The following is a 19,172-nucleotide window of genomic DNA, read 5'->3' as shown; positions in this document are numbered from 1 at the left end:
TTCTGATAACAGCTGGCTACCTACACCCTCAATACCAATTCACAAAGCAAGAAATGTGTTATGTTTATTAAAAATTTTGGAGTATCACTATTAGTATTTGCCACTGAATAAGTAGGATAGCAATTTCATCAGACGTGATTGCAGAGTAGTATACAAAAATGAAATAACAGGCAGGAATTCGTGCACTCTAGACGTAAATGAACTCATTTTCTGTCAGTTTCTGCTGCCTTCTTCAGTCTCTTTTTAAGCTCCAACGGGAATTTTTCGTAACACTTTTTGCAGACAGGTTTCATGTCGAACTCTACAAATTTGTTTCTGAATAAAAAAAAAAAAGAGGAATGAAGTAGCACGATATAAGCTTAGCTGCGACGAACGTAGTAATGTCATACAGAAAAAGATATCGTATGCCCTTGTCCTTTTTGTTCTAATCACAACCAGCATGGGCTAAGTCAATAATTCTTTTATATCAACAAAATGAAATTCCTCCCCAAATTGCGTAGATAACGTCAAATCACATTCACGAAGTGGGTTCATTACTTCGATTAATATAATTAGAAAGTTTTGACATCTTTCCTTCATTTTCTATAGTCGCAATGTCAATGATAATTATTACATCAGCATCATGCGAGTTGAACATAATGACTCGGGATACGCAATTGAAAGATTTCAAGTACTTACTTGAGTGTGAGCTTGGTATTGCAGCAGGTGCATTGGAAGTGATGTACACACCAGGACTTGTTGAGAGCAGCAACAACTAGAAAGAAGTTTAAAGGTAACGAGATCGATTGGCACAAGGATGGAGGGAGTTTAAACAGCCTAAAATTACACCGCCTATTTGATAGAGATGTCTTGTAAGTTATGCATTAAGGCACAGAATAGGATATGTTATACAGTATGCACACTTTTTCCGTGCCAGTAGACACAAAACCAAAACGCGGTCCAACATTTTACATCATCGCCTTACCGTCTCCATCGATGACACCGTTGCAGTGATAGCAAATGTCGCCAAACAGTTGATTGAAATGAGTCTCGCAATACGCCAATCCATTTCGCTCGTAATGCTTTTGCCCCAAAAACGGCTTCTCGCATTGTGCACAGACGAAGTGTTCGACATGCCTGTAATCGTAGAAAAATCAAGTGTCAGCGGTAGCTTTAGTGCTGTTTTATCACACAAAAAAGATCCAGATCTTAAGAAGGATGTTATACCAGAACAGATCATTTTCTTCCAATAAACACCAGCTTTCTTAAACAATTGTTTGTGGCTACAAGGAATATCGACATCAGACATACCAGTGTTTTCCCATCGCAGTGACAACTCGCTCCTCAATCGGTCTCCGACATGCGCCGCAAATCGGAATGCCTTGTTTGTCATGGCAAGGCAAACAGAACAGTTCGCCTCTAAGTTCCCGAGCTTCGGGCGTCAGCTCTCTCCTGCAACGCAGCCGCATGGGGTCGGGTGCACTTTTCAGAATCGACAATAATCTACATACCCGCAATTGTTGCAGTTGAAATGGAAAGCGTGATAAGGTTCACCTTTGAACCGCAGCGGCTCTTCCTCGATAATCGCTCTGAAAACGGTGTGGTATTCATTTGAAAACAATGGAACAACAAGACCATGTAAGCTGATCGGTGTCGCTAATGGTCAATTGTCAAAAAATTACAAAAAGTCAGGACGTATCCAATTACATGCCACTTTGATATTGTAATGCCTTTCAACACAAACAGCGTGACATCTTTTGAAGGGAAAGAGGACTCACTGGCATTTCTGACACACATATTTTCCCAATCCAAGCGCTTTTTGCCGGTTGTGACAAGGTCTACAGAGACTTCTCCCTTGATTCTTGACAAAGCCAATGTCAGCCAACGGGGCGTCGCAAATTTGACATGTGAAGCAGGCCGGATGCCAGTTGTTGTTCATGGCTTTAATAACTCTTCCGATGATGAACTCCTCTGAAATAACATTAACGTAGCTATTCAACAGTTCACAGCAAGGGCAAAAAGAGTGCAGTCTCATTCAATTTCCTATACAGAGTCAAATTGGACTACATAACAGACCATATATATACAAGTTGTTAGCCTATTTACTGTATACCAGCAAAATGTTGATGGGGCTCGAAGAGAGCCAAAGAAAATTAGATGCAACTCACCGCATTTCCCACAGCAGGGTGCGAAGAGCATATGGAAATCGTGTTCACAATATTTAACTCCATCATACTGTCAATAGAGAAGTAATTTTGAATAAAGTGCAAATATTATAAGATTTAAAATGAAATGTCACACTCACTTCAAAAAATAATCCTTCTGGAAACTTTTCAAAACACTGAGCACACACAAAGCATTCTTCATGGAATATTTCACCGTTCGAATTAACCATTTGCTCTTGTTCCGAAAAGCCTCTTTGGCATCGGATGCAGACGGAGTTGGAAAGTTGCATTGACATCATTGTGCTAAAATAAAGAATATTGGCAACGTGACTTTCGAGATGGCATAAATTATTTAGATAAAGAAATCCTTCAAATACAACGCCAGCATAGAAAATACAAGACCATTATCCCGATTAAGGGCTATCCTGACATGAACTTCACATATTTCACATTTAATAATTAATTAGAAACGCTACTCGGATCTCCATTGATTAAAAAGTCATTTTCATGTACCTTTAGATGATTTTGTTATAATCTACTTCCCGCTATATCAGATATGACTTTGCCTTCTGCATCATTAATTTGGTGTTGAGCGTACACCAGACAAATCTAATGGTCTCAACATATGGTAGGCTTTCAATGGTAGTTTACATAGTGATCTACAAATAATTCAGCATTCTCAAGACACACGCAACCAATGCTGATTAGGGTAACGTTTGTTAACAGTATTGTGCGGTTAGAATTTTAGTTCAGATTCAGACCAACTAAGAGTCCTCAAAATATCATAATACTGTCACAAAACAGATTAGGGCGTGTAATTGACAAGACATAAATAAGACAGATGAATTTTCAATTCAGATGTAATTGGTCACTTGAATCAGGTCAAGATATAGGATTATTGTTACACCTTACATGTCCTGTTATCATATTTTATAGGGCAACAATCTCAAAACAAATTAGGGTAATTACAGATAGCATATATCAACAGTCCACTGATGCAATTACACTGACAATCATGTGACAAAATCAATGTATACAACATATGTACCATAAACGACTTGAAACAACTGGCTTATCTTACAGAATAACAATCAATCAAATACCACTATATTCGTTAATTCCGTGTTCATTGTTCATCCACATGCTCAGAGAACATCTCTGATTCAAAGCTCGATTGAAAAAAATGTTCCTCAGTAATAGCATCAAGTCAGTAAATTAATCGGAATTAGTCACAGCTACAGCTGTTCGTGATGTGAAGAAAACAATACCACTTAAGCCACTATATACTCTATTATTAAATAATTTACGATTATCATAGACAACATCATACCACGATTCAAGTAAAAGTCGCACTGCTTTTATGGATAGGATTGCGACTGCAGAAACACAAGCTACATCACAGATCAAAAAAGTCACACGAAATGCTAGTTCACGACAGCCTAAAAGCGACAACGCAATTGATCACTTTCACAGGTCAGTACCAGGCATCGCACTAGACAAACTTCGTCAAATCGCGTCAATCGAAACAATGTGGCTAGAAGACATGATCTAATTGCACTTTCCGGCCGGCCGCCGAGATACGTTACAAGTATCGGGTAACATGCGATTTAATTCATGTAAATCGATCTGTTAATACCGCTGTCGACGAATCGCTAAATCACACCAAAGGCGTTATCAGCGGAAGGCGCAGTTGTAATGATGCAACGTATCCGTCAACGTATTCTAAACACAAGAAGCCTGAGACGTACCGTCGCCTCGCGATGAATCAGATAAGCCCGAATTTCGTCTTGTAAGCGCACATCAGAACTCAATCAATTCTTAGAAACGCGTCGAACCACGGCGATAAAAGATTTTAGACTTGTCGTTGTCGCTATTCATAGTACTTCGAGATTAATGGCCAAACCATGCCGACATATTTTACGATACTTGGACGCTGCCGACCGATAGCCTGCTAAGCTTGGGCTGAAGTGAGCCAAGTTATCAGTCGGCAGCTCAAGATTTCAACTTCATTTTAATTACCACAAACCGATAAATTCAGGAAAACGGCATTCACAACCATTTAGGCTTATTTTTCATCGAGCCGCTACACTACCACGGGCATACTACGCACGTACGATATCAATGTTTCAGTGACGGCCTGACGGATAATGCCTCGCTAATCTCCCTCCCTCCAGATGCATTCCAAACCTTACCTCTCGCCGACGGGGTCTCTAGGCGACTCCTTTCTCCTCTGAAACAGATTCGACTCGTTCATTTCAAGAGTCATGTTCCTGGCATTACCATTCCTTGTCGTCATTATCGTTCGCAACACTTCGCGGTCTTGCCTCGTTTAAGTAAGATAATCGGGGAGTCGCTATCTCGGCAAATCTCAGATAAGTGCACAACTCTTACAATGTTCCGCTGAATACGGTCGACGCGTTCTAATCTCTTCCGAACAAGTGTCGAGCAACCACACCTACGGTATTTCGCCTATCCCGTGAAACAGCCGAGCAAATATAGTGATCGTATATTTCCGGATCGCTGATTTTCAAGTCGACGAGAGTTTCGCACATTCCTTTCACGGGAATCGTTGTCAAAATACCGATGTCAATCACGGCCGCAAAATGAAGCTCAACGCCGTTAACCGACACTGGCCGGCGTCATTACTATCTATCGTAAATGCTGCGCTTTTCTTTACATCTGCTCTCTATATATAACTCGAGCATCGCGGCTTACCGAGCAATTGCTTTCAAGTGCCAAGTAAATGGGGATAGGGAAAACGGATAAAGTATATGGAGTGTTTGCGGCATGCGATCTTTCTCTTCGGTTTCGATTAGAGTTTGCTTTTCCCTCAAGTAATATTACACGGTGACATTGCCAGTCCAAGTAACTGGATGATTCCATACCGACGACGCTACAGGTCAATGATTAACAACTTGTAATTAAGCGAACTGTATTTAAACATACTTGTTCATTGCCGTATGTATCATATGACAGACACAGAAAGGACGCAGGACTCTAATCGCCATAGTTCAGGGTCGGCCGAAACGTTACCAGCGAGATACAACAACGCATTCTATCGAGTGAGATTCGTGCGCGAAACTGTCTATGCGTCTTGAGACCCATATATAATTGATGAGGAAGAAGTCCAAGGTAAACTTCTGACTCAAAGTTGCAGTGATAAAAACGGAATTATGTGGCTCCTTCCATTCCGATATTTCAATAATGCAATCAAATGTAGCTAGAGTAGCCAGAGCTGTGACAGTGTCTGGAAGTAGTTACAATTTAGTCCACGAATATATGCATTAGTTTCTTTGATGTCAAAAGCATACAAATCCAGTCATTATCCGAGGAGTGAGGTTAGGCTATAAAATCTCAGGTATAAAATGTCAACATAAAAGAGCACACACCATCCTAGTTGGAATTTGAAGAATTTTAACAACTATTTGGAAAGTTGTATTCCCGTAAAAATTAATTCAAACGACTTCAAACACTGCAATCTGGCCGAGGAGATTAGATGTTTAAGGAATGTTTAGCATAACTGAGCAATGGCAAACCTTTAAGGAAATTCTAAAAACATCAAATTTTCTCTATGGACACCAAAGAATTGATGCCCACGTCACTGCACAGGTTTCTTTTGTTTCAGTAGGACATAGTAACAACGAGATAGTTGCAATGAAACACACATATAACAACATATAGTACCAATGGATCATCAACCAAGTTTATTTCGTTATAACCTGAGAAATGATGCAACATTTGAAAGAAAATAAGAGGGACAATAACCAGCATGCCGTGACAATCATAGCGAACTTCTGCCTGTCAGTTTGAAATCAATGGGATGTTTCAAGCTGGCTGACTTTCAATGTAATTTTCATATTCATGCTCGGATTGCGGACTATCGACTCATCGCATATTTTCATGGTTCAATGAACTCTTTCTCCCACCTGTACACAAGCTATAATAGTTCTAGCTAGTCTCAGCTGAATACCAATGACTGAAAAGCAAAATCAGCACATCCGAATCTGATCAAATTGAAAAAACTCAACTTCCATTATGCCTTACATAAAGATACAAACAAATTCTTACTAGTTAATTCGTAGCTAGGCATACTATTTACTATACATAACATGACCTGATCACGGTGCCGGGAATTCAATCCATAGGTTTGAAGAATTGGACATAATCACTGATGAGTTGTGACATAACAAGGTGCTATGAGTCTCCTGGCTACACCCAATTTGTTGACGACCGACATCATGACATAGATCACTCACTATTGTTGAACAGTTGATTTGAATATACAGGCCGAATTAGAAACTGGCTGACCTAGTACTGGAAACACACAGCTGCCAGATGGGTGTTCAACATTTTTGATAAGTGGGAAAGATTTAAAATGGCGGTGAAAATGTCGAAGTACATATGCTTCATCGTAGTTGCAAGGCCAATAATCTCATCAAAAATTGGCAGAGGAGATGATGAGATTCATCTCTAAAATTCAATTATCTATTATAAGTAGGCTATAACAATTTGTAACGACCGACGAAAATTCCGTGAAGTGTCAAACTAATTTTCGGGATATTATAATCTATTTTGTCAGAAGTCTTTATGCACAAAGTATCAGATGCATATTTTTAGCAAGTTTTAGGTTTTTCTTCGTACCCTCTTAGTTCACTTGAGCTTGATTCAAACCTATTAGACTCGAGCTTGATTCAAACCTATTAGACTCTCATAAGGCATATGTAAAAAATCCATTTCATAAGCTGCACGTGATTAAAAATAGCCACTTCTGCGCATGCCACCGGTTGACCAACGCTGCTGTATCCTAACAGATAACATGATCGACGCATGTGGTGTTATTACTCACATTAGGTAGGCCTACCACTCGCGCACAAGTACTATATTTAGTTCAGTTATCGGACATCGCATCATGCTCTCGCGTAAAATTTACATTCAAAACAACAGTTTAGTGGTTGAAAGTCATAAACATGATCATATTATTCAATGATTTTATCAAATATTTGCCATTTACACAGCTATATGGTAGAAGTTTGCTAACACAAACACACAAGGACTTGGTAAGTCTAAACACTAAAGTCAGCAGTCATGGTGGAACTTCGCATACCATTTTGTCCTACCCGACATGACCCATGCCAACTCAAGTTTGAAAAGTCTTGGTTTTGGTAGTTAATAACGATCAACGGCTATAAAATGAGATTTGAATAACTACGTCGAAAATTGGATGAGGCTATGACAAATATTTATTTTCAATATTTAGAACGTAACTTGAATATACGAAATGTAAGACCTTACCTGGTTGACAGCTATATGCTTGGCGTTGGAGGAGTTCATTCACAGCGACGCACTGCTTCTCGGTAATTTAATTGGCAGGCTTTCTTCCGGCACACACGGCCAAATAAGGATTAACACTATGCCTTCCAGAAAAAGTCGCGATGTTGGCTGCCAGCACAAAATCAACATTACTCATTGCATCCAAGTATCCAGTAGATGTCGCACCAAGGTGTGTTACAGTGATGAGCGGATAGTAGGGATGGTGTGAACGTGAGGTTCACGTTCGCGTTCTGTGTGTGAACCTCGGAAATTTAGAGGTTCGCGTTCACAACAGCACCTTGGTAGGTTCTGCACTGTGAACCTTTCTAAAAAATTGTAATTTGCACTTCATTATAATATCTTTGTTTCAAATTAATTGCATTTCAACTGCGGGTCACTCTATGCATGGCGCTGGCAGCATAAAAAAAATCAACGCTAAACGAGCATGCACCTTGACAACCTTAAAAGTTTTACTTGCCTTTTTGTTACAAAAAATATCTCGAAATATCCAGCTTTCCGTTTGTGAATATTTAGTGACTCTCTGCTGTGCGCTTGACCCACAATCACACAACATCACGAGCGATATACGTAGTCAGCGAATGATGCTTATTCAACCAATCAATCACATTGACATCGTTTTCTGATGTAAAAAATCGAGCGGGCGTACGGGGTCAATCTTGACTTCATATCTTTACTGTATCATTAAGACCAAATCCGTGCGATTAAGGTGCTGGCTACTGCTACATAACTTGTTGTTTATGGTATCGGTAGCGAGTATAGAAATCCGTTTTACACTCTGCTCAATATCAATGTAGCAATACTCAGACTCCGAACACATTGTCCGGTCTGGCCAAGACCGTTAAGGCGTAAGGTTATATTCCCTGGTAAGTCCTCGTCGAAATTGTTGGCAAAGCGACGGAATGTGTTGATTTTATGAGATTATTATATCCTTTGATAACCGTGGTTGATACATTTAGCGACGTTTAAAACGCCAATATGTACTTCAGCAATGTGACATTATGTGGCCCGAGTCTTCGCTAGGTATCGTGTACATTAGGCTATCACTTCATTGAAAGATAGGGTTGGAATTAGCAATATGACGTCACGAGGTTCACGTTCGTGTTCACACAGAACCTTTCAAAAAGGTTCGCGTTCACGCGAACCCGAACCTTTCAGAGGTTCACACCATCCCTAGCGGATAGTGCTTTTCGAGACTCCGAATCCCTCCGACAACTTTAGTGTCTAAGGAAAAGTCCCTCCGACTCCGAAGAGTTCAATCCCAGACTCCGAGATACTCCGATGAATCTCGTCAAGTATCCGAAACAGTGGGAAGCATGGTACACTTGGTAATGTGTTTGAATAAATTAATGTGACAATAGGGTTGGCCTCATAGTATTGTCTACTCTCCAGTCCCCAAAGCAATGCAGATGGCTGATTTTTATGCACGTGGCTATCATTTTTGCATGCTACCCGTCATATTACAACTTTACAAGGTGTCAACTGTCTGTGTTTTGGTTTGTAATCATAATCAATAGTGTATTCGGGTCAGAGCTATCCAAAGATATCGGAGACAAAAGTTACAATACTCCGAAATTCTCCGAAAAAATATCTGTAGTGAACTCCGACTCCGCTCCGACTGTCCTAAAATCGGCAAACTCCGCTCCGAATCCACTCCGACGCTCATCACTAGTCTGTTATCGAAGTGAGATTGTTCGTTCGTAACAATACATGATACATATCATTGTTCATAGTTTACAAATGTTTGTTCACGCATCTCGTAGTAACCGAAGCCGATCGGTATCATTTTATTGCCGTTTTTATCACACCAAGATAATGCAAGAATGACAATACAAACGAAAAATGGATGGAATGGGCCCTGGACGACTGTGAACTGATAACTACCTGGAAATCAATCGGAAGGGTTTCGCACCACGATTGTATGAAAGACATCAAGGCCGAGATCAATATGGGACCTCTCCGCTAGCCTCTTACAAAGGATATCGTGCAACTACAACACACAGCATTGCGACATGCAGGATTAGGACACACCCATAGCAGATCAGGCGCAAGAGGCTGATCATCGCGAAGCTATATACCACACGAATTATGAAGACTGTTTAATGCATATAGGCAGCTTCATATAGCACTTAGCGAATGTCGGATACATAAATTACGAATATCATCGGAGCAACGCATTTTCTACTTTGATTCGACTACGCCATGTGTCCACATCGTCATAACACCTTAGAAGTCTCGGTGCCACCAAATATACCGTCCCGGTTACCACCTACGATCGCCCAAAGGGCTCGATAGTACATCCGCTACTTTTCTTTCTTCAACCAAAACAAGATTACGATACGGCGGAAGGATGTCGAAACAGCTCATTGAAACGCATCTCATCCAGAGCAAACTTTATGCATCCAGAGTTTAGGTGTTGTTTACTATCAGTCCTCGTGAACTTCAAAATGTGTTCTGCTTCTGCATTAACGTAGTCATTGAACTATTTTGGCCACATGAAAACAATTCTTTGCGTTTAGTACTTGTATTATCATAACAGGTGTAAAATGCAGTAAAATCTTCACAGGTGTAAAATGCAGTATCTTGAACATAAAACATTGAGCATACAAATGTACAAACGTTAATCATGAGACATGCTTGCAACAGACATTGTAAACACTGTGCCACTGGAAAAGAGTATAATTGCAACAAATTGATTGTGGCAAGTCGGTCGCCAATCACAAAACAAAGGAGAGGGCTAGCTATATTAAAGCGTTAAAGCAGAAGGTAAAGTCAAGAGATGATAAACATGCATCATGTACCATTTCACTATGAACTGTAAAAAAGCAAGTAGATTTTGATTTTAGCATTGTGTGATGTTGCCGAGAGTCAAATGAAGTGGTCAAACGTCTTGCTGTTAACCAGGGTGGTAGATAAGTCGTCAGAAAAGACAACACAGTGGTGGATTGTTATAGAAACAGAATGAATGCACCTAAAATATTTTGTGTAACAGTGAAAAATTTACCCAAGCCTCCACGAAGTTCAAACTTGGCATATCTGCTGCATTCATGTAGACAATACACAAGAATTCTGGCAGCATACGATACAGGCATGGTAACACAGCATTTGCAAAGGACACCATAAAGTTTGATTATACTTAATAAAATAATGGTTGCAACTAAATTGTTCTATTGCATTAATCAATTAAAACTACAACAAATTAAGAACACAATTCGGAATCAGGATACTAAAGACATGATTGAAAAAATCTAGAACTATTTGCTCAATGCACTACATAATCACTTATTTGATCAGATAACTCAATCACTACCTCACAACATGACACATTCGAGACAGCAATGCCGCCTCACAGAAAAAAAGTTGAATGGAAGTGCGACGACTCTCTCGTCTCCACTATTATTAGGGCAACACTGCCAGAGAAACGAGACGCAGAAAGCATTCATTGCTCCTACGCAATCACGGTGTCTAAACGAGCAGGACAATTTCGAAATAAACAAGGATGCAAAACATGGAAACATTTCAAATAAGGTAGTGAAAACTGCAATAAGAAACTATCAGCTCGGAAGAATATTGTGTCCACGTAACTACAATAGAATCAAAGATGAAAATGATACAAGAATTCATCATTTGCCTCTATGATTCATTATCATATTGCGGACATGCGTTACAATACACTGTTGAGTTTGGATGCTACTTGACTCCTGTGCCTAAAAATAAAACGGGCCTATCCTCCCTCTGCTTCCAAGCATTCGAATAATCGGGCGAAAAGGACTGAGATCGCGGGCAACATATTGTTGAATCAGAAAATCCCCGGTCCTCCGATAACGCCGAAGTCAATCGAGACCTTTTTATGACAACAGAGCCGGGTGCTGAATTGGACAGATTAGAACATTTTTCCATTAGCGGAATGTCTTCCGCGGTGCCATCAGACTTACAGGAGCTTGACCTCGACGTGAGTGCCGCAACATTGTCTTCATGCAATTCACATAATAGAACGTGTTTATCTTTGCCGAGTCTTGTCTTGTCACTGTTTTTATCTGAAGCTGTACCATCATTGTCCTGTGCGGCCAATTGCCAAAAAGCTTCTTGTTTATATAATATGTTTACACAGGAACGGGATTATTATCAGACCTTGGTACTCGCATCATTACGAGTAGTCTCTATAATGGAATGACGAAGCGGCTCGTTCTGTGATCCGTTCAGTGGCACGAACCACGAGATGGATTGATGGCCGTGGGTCAGCTGCTGCGTCGGAACAGCGTTCTCTGAAAAGAATCGGATAGAGCATGACACTTATTACCTGACAAAACCAGCAGCTTGCAGATATTTGCATCGTACTTTCTGGAAGCACCTAGAGTATTTCACTCCTGAATGAAAAATACACACAGAGATTCGGAACATGTTACGCCAAACTTTTCAGCTTGCGAACTGACAGGTAAAATTTCAAAACTAATTTTGGGACCAGTAAACTTGCACAAATCAAATTACGACAAAAGCATGCAACTCAAAACAAACGTTTGTAACTTGAATTTAATGAGAAATTTGCTGAGACTGTCTTTTTGATACTACAGAGCTGTTAGTACGGTTACTTCTGGTACAGTTCTATTGAAGTTTCTAAAAGGCTAAGTCCTGTCGAAACCACAAACTCGATTTTGGCAGATGTTTCTCTTTTTAATGCGATTTCGTTGATTGATATATTCTATTATAATGTCAAATTGGAATTGGAATTAATAGTCCTACTATAGATAACTAACTTACGGATAGATACGCAACACCCGTCGTCACGCTTGCTTGCTCGAAGGAAATTACTGCTCAGCAATCTGAACGCAGCATAACTGCTAATCTCATAGCTGATGACCTGAGCGCTCAAATTGAATAATGTTGATCTTATTTGAAAGCTACTGTCGCACTGATTTCGAAAATATACATTAAAATCTGATCAGGGCAGCTGAACCCACTCAAAATTCACCTCAAAGTCTGAAAATCTGCATTGTTGTAAACAATCGCAACCATGCAAGGTCCATTGTTCTGGTCTCTGCCATCGTTAGCAACAATGCCCATTTTCAGACTTTGAAGCAGTGTTGGGATCAAGTCACTACCTTCGAGTCACGAGTCATCTCGAGTCATTGCAGATTTTGACTCGAGTCAAGTCAAGTCAATCGATTTTCAAAGGTGACTCGAGTCAAGTCAAGTCACTCATTTTTTGGAGGTGACTCGAGTCAAGTCGAGTCAAGTCAAGTCAAGTCACGAGTCAAGTCACAATTCAAGTCAAATTGAATTTTCGAAGTATGAGTGATGATTCAAAGTCATTACATTTTGCTAGCTGTGTGAAAGACAGATTAATTAATCATTTATCTTAATCGAATAACGAATATCTCGTTAAATATGCATGCAAAAAGACGGTATAACCCTCACGCACACGTAGAACTGCTAATAAAGTACGTGAGTAACTGTACAGCTCCATACTACAGTCAGTTCTTATCAGTCAAAATATAGGACCTAATACGAAGCTTCGAGAAGTTGAAACAAATTGATATGGTACAATAGCCTACACTACTTATCTACACTTCCATGAGAATATAAACGCACCCAGTATTCGTTCGATTTAAATCATACAAGAGAATTGGTAAATGTAAGCACTGGGCAATGTAAGCATTGGGCCGTCTAAGAAACAGAGACACATTGATATTTAGAATAATTTTCTACATTGCGGTCAATTTATTTGTGATCGAACAATGGAGGAACCTTGTAACTTACAATCAGTGAATGACTGGTTGTTCTCACAAGTGACACCGGCGTATCTCGAACAATCCGAACATCAACAAGATACAGTGATTTATTCGACACCGCTTAGTTAATGACTTGAAATTGACTTGTAAATTTTGCTCCGAGTCACGAGTCAATGCACATTTTTGAAGCTCCGAGTCATGTCAAGTCAAGTCATTTTTCCGAAGTGACTCGAGTCAAGTCAAGTCATACGAAAAAGTTGACTCGAGTCTGACTCGAGTCAAGTCATGACTCGAGTCATCCCAACACTGCTTTGAAGGCTATTTCGAGCTGGTGCCATTCCCTTAATGAACTTTTAATGTAATATTTTCAGAATCAACGCGACAGTACCTTTCAAATAAGATCCACTCTATTTAATTTGAGCGTTCAGGTCGTCAGCTATGGGATTAGCAATTCTGCTGCGTTCAGATTGCTGAGCACAAATTTCCTCCGGGCAAGACAGCGTGACGACGGGTGTTGAGTATCTATCCGTAGGTTATTTATCTATAGTCCTACAGTGTCGGTTAAATACTGGTCGGCAATACCAATTTAGTGTGCGATAATTCACGCCAAGAAATGACATCAATTGGTTACCGGAATTATCTTCGACAGGCTGGACAGAGTCCTCTTGCTGGTTGCCACTGCTATCGTTCAGTGCTGAAGCCAATTCGATGGATGAATGCTCCTGTGTGGAACTGGAACTTGCGAGTTTTTCGTATCTGACGGTTAAGACATTTTGGGAAGATCTTTTGCTCAAAATTCTCACTGTAAATGCCATACGAGACGTAATGCAACTTTTTATCATCTCGTATTTTTTTTGTAGATGAAAATAGCGATGTGCAATAACTGATGTATGATGAATCAATGCCTTATGCTGCATTTGCTTTGCGATGTAGCAGAATCCATAACTGAAATGGTCTCTCACTTATTAACTGTTTTATCTAACATCAAAGTGTCTCTTTATTCTATATGCTAAACACATCCTGCAATATACTATGCAATATATTATTCGAAATTTCATGCTGGTGACGTCGTATTTTGAGATACGATTATTGATAGACAATGTTCTTTCCAATTCTCTACTAATTGCTGATGATTACCCATGACGAGTGTCAGCTGAAAATATTCCGGTTCATTTCAATACGAATATAGACTACTATTCAATAATATATTAACATTGGGTGCATAAGGGAAAACAATGGATTTCAGTCACATTGTAAAAATCGCATTAATATCTATTGTCACACTAATATTTTATATTCCAGTAACATGATAGCTTGAACTAGGCACGTCAAACTCAGTTTTGGTCACTGGACGGAATCATTAGTTTTTCATCGCTTGCGAGTCGGACCAGTAAAATCATCAAAAATGTAAATCAATGCTTACCATTAGTAGAATACACCTGATTCCTAGTGGGCGTACTCGTGAACATATTCCTCTCCTTAAAATACATCGACGGTGCATTTTCAGAGTTTGGCTGTTCGGATGGTTCTCCTGTGTTTGTGTTCGTTAAGATTGAGTGATCATTGCCGACAGAATGGTTGTTTGCGCCCAGTTCACACTGAAAGCATCGATTGTATGATCTTTTTTATTGTCAAAAGTTGATGACACAAAGTGTATTCCAATGAAATCTCATACATGATACGCGCTATTGACTTGATTGGTATGAAAAATTCAAATGAGATGGCATGAGCCTTTGGTAGAGATTTTTCAGGTGACTTGTGATACAACCATACTTTGAATGATGATACATGACCACTGCGTATCACTGCTGTAATACAGTTATACACGCAAAGATTTTAGGCAAGAAAATACCAATCCAAATTCATAGTGCTAATAGAACAATGATATGAAGCTTTCGACATGATTCTACAGAAGCACCATTGCGAGTGACTTTCATGGTAGCTATCGAAAACCTATTTATGATAGATTATCATTTGACTTGTTGATAACATTTAAAGTCAATTGAATTTTATTCATCCTGACACAGCATAAGAACCATTGTGAAGCGATCCAGAATGAAGTATCAATAATCTGCGAACTTGCACAACATGCACAGCAGATGGCATGTCCATTACTAAATCAATTCATGGCACACTATTGAGAGTTGCAATGAATATTCTAGGACCCAATATCATCATCAACAAGTTAAATCGGGCCTGGTCGACTCACACAATCAACATAGCCACTATGGTGATATAAGCACGGAAGTTGAGTGATAGTTTAGGTTCACGGCCATGCTGTTCGAGCACACGCTTCATTACTTTCAAAATGCTGGCAATCAACACCGATTACGTGATTGCAAGTTGTAGAGCGGACTGAAGGGCGAAGGCCCCCTTTGCCGCGGCGATCAGTATTTGTAACTTGAAAGCAGTTCAAAACAATTTCACGCAGCATAAAATGGTAGACAAGCATGCAGCAAGTGCCTCGAAGTACATAACTATGATCACAAGGTGGTAATTTGCAACAACTCGATTCTGCACTGCAAATCGGAATGTTAGAAATTCGCCGACAAGGATACCTAAATTATGAAACTACAAAATTTATCAACTTCAAATCTATAGTTGCAATTCGTGAAATGTCACCACCTTTGATTCATCGATGGGCTTACTAGTCCAAGACTGATATAATGGATCAATATGCTGTTACCACGTCACATGGTTAACTAGTAATGCACAATAATACACCATGGCTTCCAAATTTTTTCGCTCGTAGTCCATTTTTTTATTCTGTGACCCCTGACGGTTAATGTGATGAACAGCTATAATAAAAAAAACTCGTCTGGCTTGTCATAATGACATTGTTTGGTGTGCCAACGACGTTTTTAATGGACAAACACAAGACTGCCGATATGGTTGTTGAAGTTGATATACAATGTTCTTTGCAATTCCCTACTTGACGATTGCCCCTGCCCCCTGACGAGTGTCAGTCGGAAATATTCAGGTATATTTCGATATATTATTAGATCGTGTTATCAAGACAGTCAACTGCGACTCTAACATGCCAACATTTTACTGTAAATCTGCTGAAGTGTATAGTGTTCACGGTTTTACGACTCGTAAAGTTTCTTCAGTATCAGTACTCTTTTTGATATGACGGACTATTTTGTGTCCCTCACTCGTGCACTTGTGGCATTTCAAGTCTTGTGGAATTAGCATCTACCCAGGCATCAATCGTTAGGATATGGCACGTTTTTCAATGATACGACTTCTTTTGCGAGCGGCTCTAGTCTGCAGACTCTTCAACGCCATTCATAAACATTAATTGCGCTAGCGACATTCTCTCAAGCCATTTCACGCAGATCCCAAGTATGGCATTGTGTGGAGAACCGGCAAACGCTAGATTACCGAGAATGCACCAAAAATCATTTTCAACAAAACAAGATCCATGGCCTGCACGAAATAGCGTTGCCTATTATAATGTCACAGTGTAACTGATCAGTGCCTAAGTGAAGTCTACAAATTGAGCGTTCAATAGCTCCAAAGCTGATCTGCTCAATGTGAACCCAGGAATTCCTTACGGCACCCCTCTCGGAAAATACAGGAATTTTTTATATAGGTAAGTCATAGGAAAGACCCAGAGAGGTACCGTCATGGTAAAGTCCTGTACTGGCTAATCATGAGCGCGTATTCAACCTACTTTTATCAGCTCTTAGATGACCCCAGTAAGCATCCCAGGACAGAATCGATAAAGGGGACTTGCTCATTATATTGTGACTGAATTTGGTTTTAGGAGTCCGAACCGCAAAGGCACAATTGTCAACCCAATTTAAACACGCCACCTTTCAAGACTTGCTGTTGTCAAGCACAATTGTAGAAATAAAGGGAATCACTTACTAACCGAAATTGCTTTCTCACATCTACTATGCACCGCAACAGTGGGGGCATAATCGTCTCTCTTCTCAACTTTGGTCGAGTAATATTGGTGTGCCACATTCAACCCTGTTATCGATGTGGCTTTTGAAATTGCGGTAGTTGTTGCGACTGTTTGCGGATGTCTGCGTCTTTTGCAATAGCGCCTGCAAAAATTAAATCTTGAATTGCGACGATATCACAGCATTCCACAATACGTGTGCCAGTTCAGGAGTCAGATTGGGGAGCTGGGAGCATATTTGTAAGTATAATCATATCCAATGCATTTACCGTGGATCTTAAATAGGGTATGAACATCAGAATTACATGCAAATTACATCCAACGACCTTAGGTAATCTGTTTGAAGAAATCCCAGAGGGTGGGTTTTAAACCAGCCAATTATCAGTAGCTGACAACCACACCAATCACAGTCTTGTTGGTAAGCAAATTTTCCACATTTAAACTTTCATGGAAGTAATTTTGTTCGCAAAATGTTTACTGTGATACGAGAGAATGAATCAGGCTAAGCAATGACATCCATAGTATACATTTCGTACATTTCCTTTCAAAAATCAATCCAGCTACATATATAAGTATAATATGTCAAAGCCATCTAGCTAAACAAATCACAACAGTATTAGAATTTTCCCACACTTTCATCTCCATCTGACATCAAATCATGCACAAACTGAGCCAGTCTTTCGATAAAGCAGACAAATACAAAAAGTTATTTAAGGTCACCAAGTAGACACCGGATGATACTGTCAGATCATCTGTCCCTTAGAGATTAGGAAATATCCTAAGATGATATCAGAAATGACTACGTAGAAGTAGTACGCCTATTGTGCCATCCATGTATCTCATGGTTAAAAAAATGATTTAGCTTCTCTACGAAAGATGGGTCAATGATGACAAATATATCAATGCTAGTAGCATAATTACGGCTAAGGTATACAGAATATATATGCTCGTTGTTCGTACTACAATTTGAGTTCTAAAATGAAGTATATATTGTAAGACTGTGTGAAAAGCAATGAATAGAACAAAATCACAGCAGAGGGATGTGAATAAATCATTTTTAATATTGGCACATATGATTTTGAATGACCAATGATCTTAAGAGTTGATTTTTTACACATTTTGACCAAATATTAACAACTTAAAGGCAAACCAGTTTAGTAATTGATTGGTGGCGGGTAACATTGGTACGGTATAGTATTTTAGTATAGTTATCCGGAAGTAGGCTACACATATGTATACATGAAAAACCAATAAGTGGTTACAGAGTTTAATGTGAATAGTCAGTGATCTGATGGGCAGGGCAAATAGGATTGGCAAGTCCACAATGCTATCAACTTCAATTCATTCATTGCAATATGTGATATAATTATAGCTAAGGAATAACCCAAAACTCCAAGTCAAAATATAGTATAGTCTGCAGGCGTAACATACTTGTGAGCAACAAGCAACTACATAACACAGGATCGTTCTAATTAGAATAATTGAGAACGCTTTCCAAATAAACAAATTACAATAACACAATCATGATCAATTATCATTGTGAGATTTTGACATTATCATTTGTAAAAGCGGTACCAAAGCACACTTACTTATTTGGCTTTAAAAGGTAAAATTGTGCAAAATGAAATACAAGGGAATTGAGTTCCTAAAATCTAGTGTCTTCATTTCTAATTAATGCACATTTCAAATTCATATAATGAAACACACAAATCCAATTTTCCTCACCTGATCATACAAAAGCATATTGCGAAGACGGACGCAAGTGTAATGAAACAGATGATCAGCACAGCAACAAGCAGCACATTGGTCTGGAGTAAATATGTTATATCGCTGCGGTTGTGAGCCATGGTGGTCTGTGCCTTGGCAGTATATCCCACAAAGTCATTTGACTTGGCCCGCACAAATTTCACTTCATTCTCTAAAAATATCTCGCCTGCCCGTGAAATTGCTTCATCGATACCAGGAGTGGTCTGGTACAAAGCGTCTTCCCCACTGCCTTCATAAATGGATTTTGCCGTGCTCTCAACGCTGTCTCTTTTTTCCATTAGGGAAAAAAAATCA

At 39.5% G+C, this 19,172-nt stretch overlaps 2 protein-coding genes across 4 annotated transcripts; both read right to left on the bottom strand.

Moving 5' to 3' along the window:
• Positions 1-51: 51 nt before the first annotated feature.
• On the bottom strand, positions 52-7,597 carry LOC145455369 (LIM and senescent cell antigen-like-containing domain protein 1). 2 transcript variants are annotated; one of them, XM_080333336.1, is made up of 9 exons: positions 7,437-7,597; positions 2,285-2,447; positions 2,148-2,214; positions 1,758-1,950; positions 1,491-1,568; positions 1,291-1,431; positions 965-1,116; positions 679-754; positions 52-315 (listed from the first exon to the last, which is right to left on the bottom strand). In XM_080333336.1, exons 2-9 carry the CDS (start codon positions 2,441-2,443, stop codon positions 204-206), a joined length of 978 nt encoding a protein of 325 aa, XP_080189462.1. In that variant the 5' UTR covers positions 2,444-2,447; positions 7,437-7,597; the 3' UTR covers positions 52-203. The 2 variants fall into 2 exon arrangements, with proteins under 2 accessions (XP_080189462.1, XP_080189461.1); XM_080333335.1 differs by lacking the exon at positions 7,437-7,597 and adding an exon at positions 4,337-5,506.
• A 2,380-nt stretch (positions 7,598-9,977) lies between these two features.
• LOC145455368 (uncharacterized) lies at positions 9,978-19,156 on the bottom strand. 2 transcript variants are annotated; one of them, XM_080333334.1, is made up of 7 exons: positions 18,837-19,156; positions 17,079-17,256; positions 14,625-14,799; positions 13,833-14,003; positions 11,604-11,737; positions 11,408-11,531; positions 9,978-11,341 (listed from the first exon to the last, which is right to left on the bottom strand). In XM_080333334.1, the coding sequence occupies exons 1-7, from the start codon at positions 19,154-19,156 to the stop codon at positions 11,163-11,165; spliced, it is 1,281 nt and encodes a 426-aa protein (XP_080189460.1). In that variant the 3' UTR covers positions 9,978-11,162. The 2 variants fall into 2 exon arrangements, with proteins under 2 accessions (XP_080189460.1, XP_080189459.1); XM_080333333.1 differs by having other exon boundaries at positions 9,978-11,531.
• Positions 19,157-19,172: the final 16 nt, after the last annotated feature.

This window comes from Botryllus schlosseri, chromosome 14 (genome assembly GCF_051294905.1).
Source record: "Botryllus schlosseri isolate E-star chromosome 14, Bs_hap1, whole genome shotgun sequence".
NCBI classification, from domain to species: Eukaryota; Metazoa; Chordata; class Ascidiacea; order Stolidobranchia; family Styelidae; genus Botryllus; species Botryllus schlosseri.
The sequence above is the reverse complement of the archived record's forward strand: the minus strand, read 5'-3'. Positions and strand labels throughout refer to the sequence as shown.

What these genes read in the sequence shown, in the direction of transcription:
- LOC145455369 (XM_080333335.1), bottom strand. Translation starts at nt 4,440, where the DNA reads ATGACGACAAGGAATGGTAATGCCAGGAACATGACTCTTGAAATGAAC. An exon ending in CAGAAGGATTATTTTTTGAA is followed by an intron (nt 2,215 to 2,284) that starts GTGAGTGTGACA and finishes CTCTATTGACAG; the next exon opens with TATGATGGAGTTAAATATTG. An exon ending in TTCAACTGCAACAATTGCGG is followed by an intron (nt 1,432 to 1,490) that starts GTATGTAGATTA and finishes GCTGCGTTGCAG; the next exon opens with GAGAGAGCTGACGCCCGAAG.
- LOC145455368 (XM_080333333.1), bottom strand. Translation starts at nt 19,156, where the DNA reads ATGGAAAAAAGAGACAGCGTTGAGAGCACGGCAAAATCCATTTATGAA. An exon ending in ATATGCTTTTGTATGATCAG is followed by an intron (nt 17,257 to 18,836) that starts GTGAGGAAAATT and finishes TAATTTTTGCAG; the next exon opens with GCGCTATTGCAAAAGACGCA. An exon ending in GCCTGTCGAAGATAATTCCG is followed by an intron (nt 11,738 to 13,832) that starts GTAACCAATTGA and finishes GATTCTTTTCAG; the next exon opens with AGAACGCTGTTCCGACGCAG.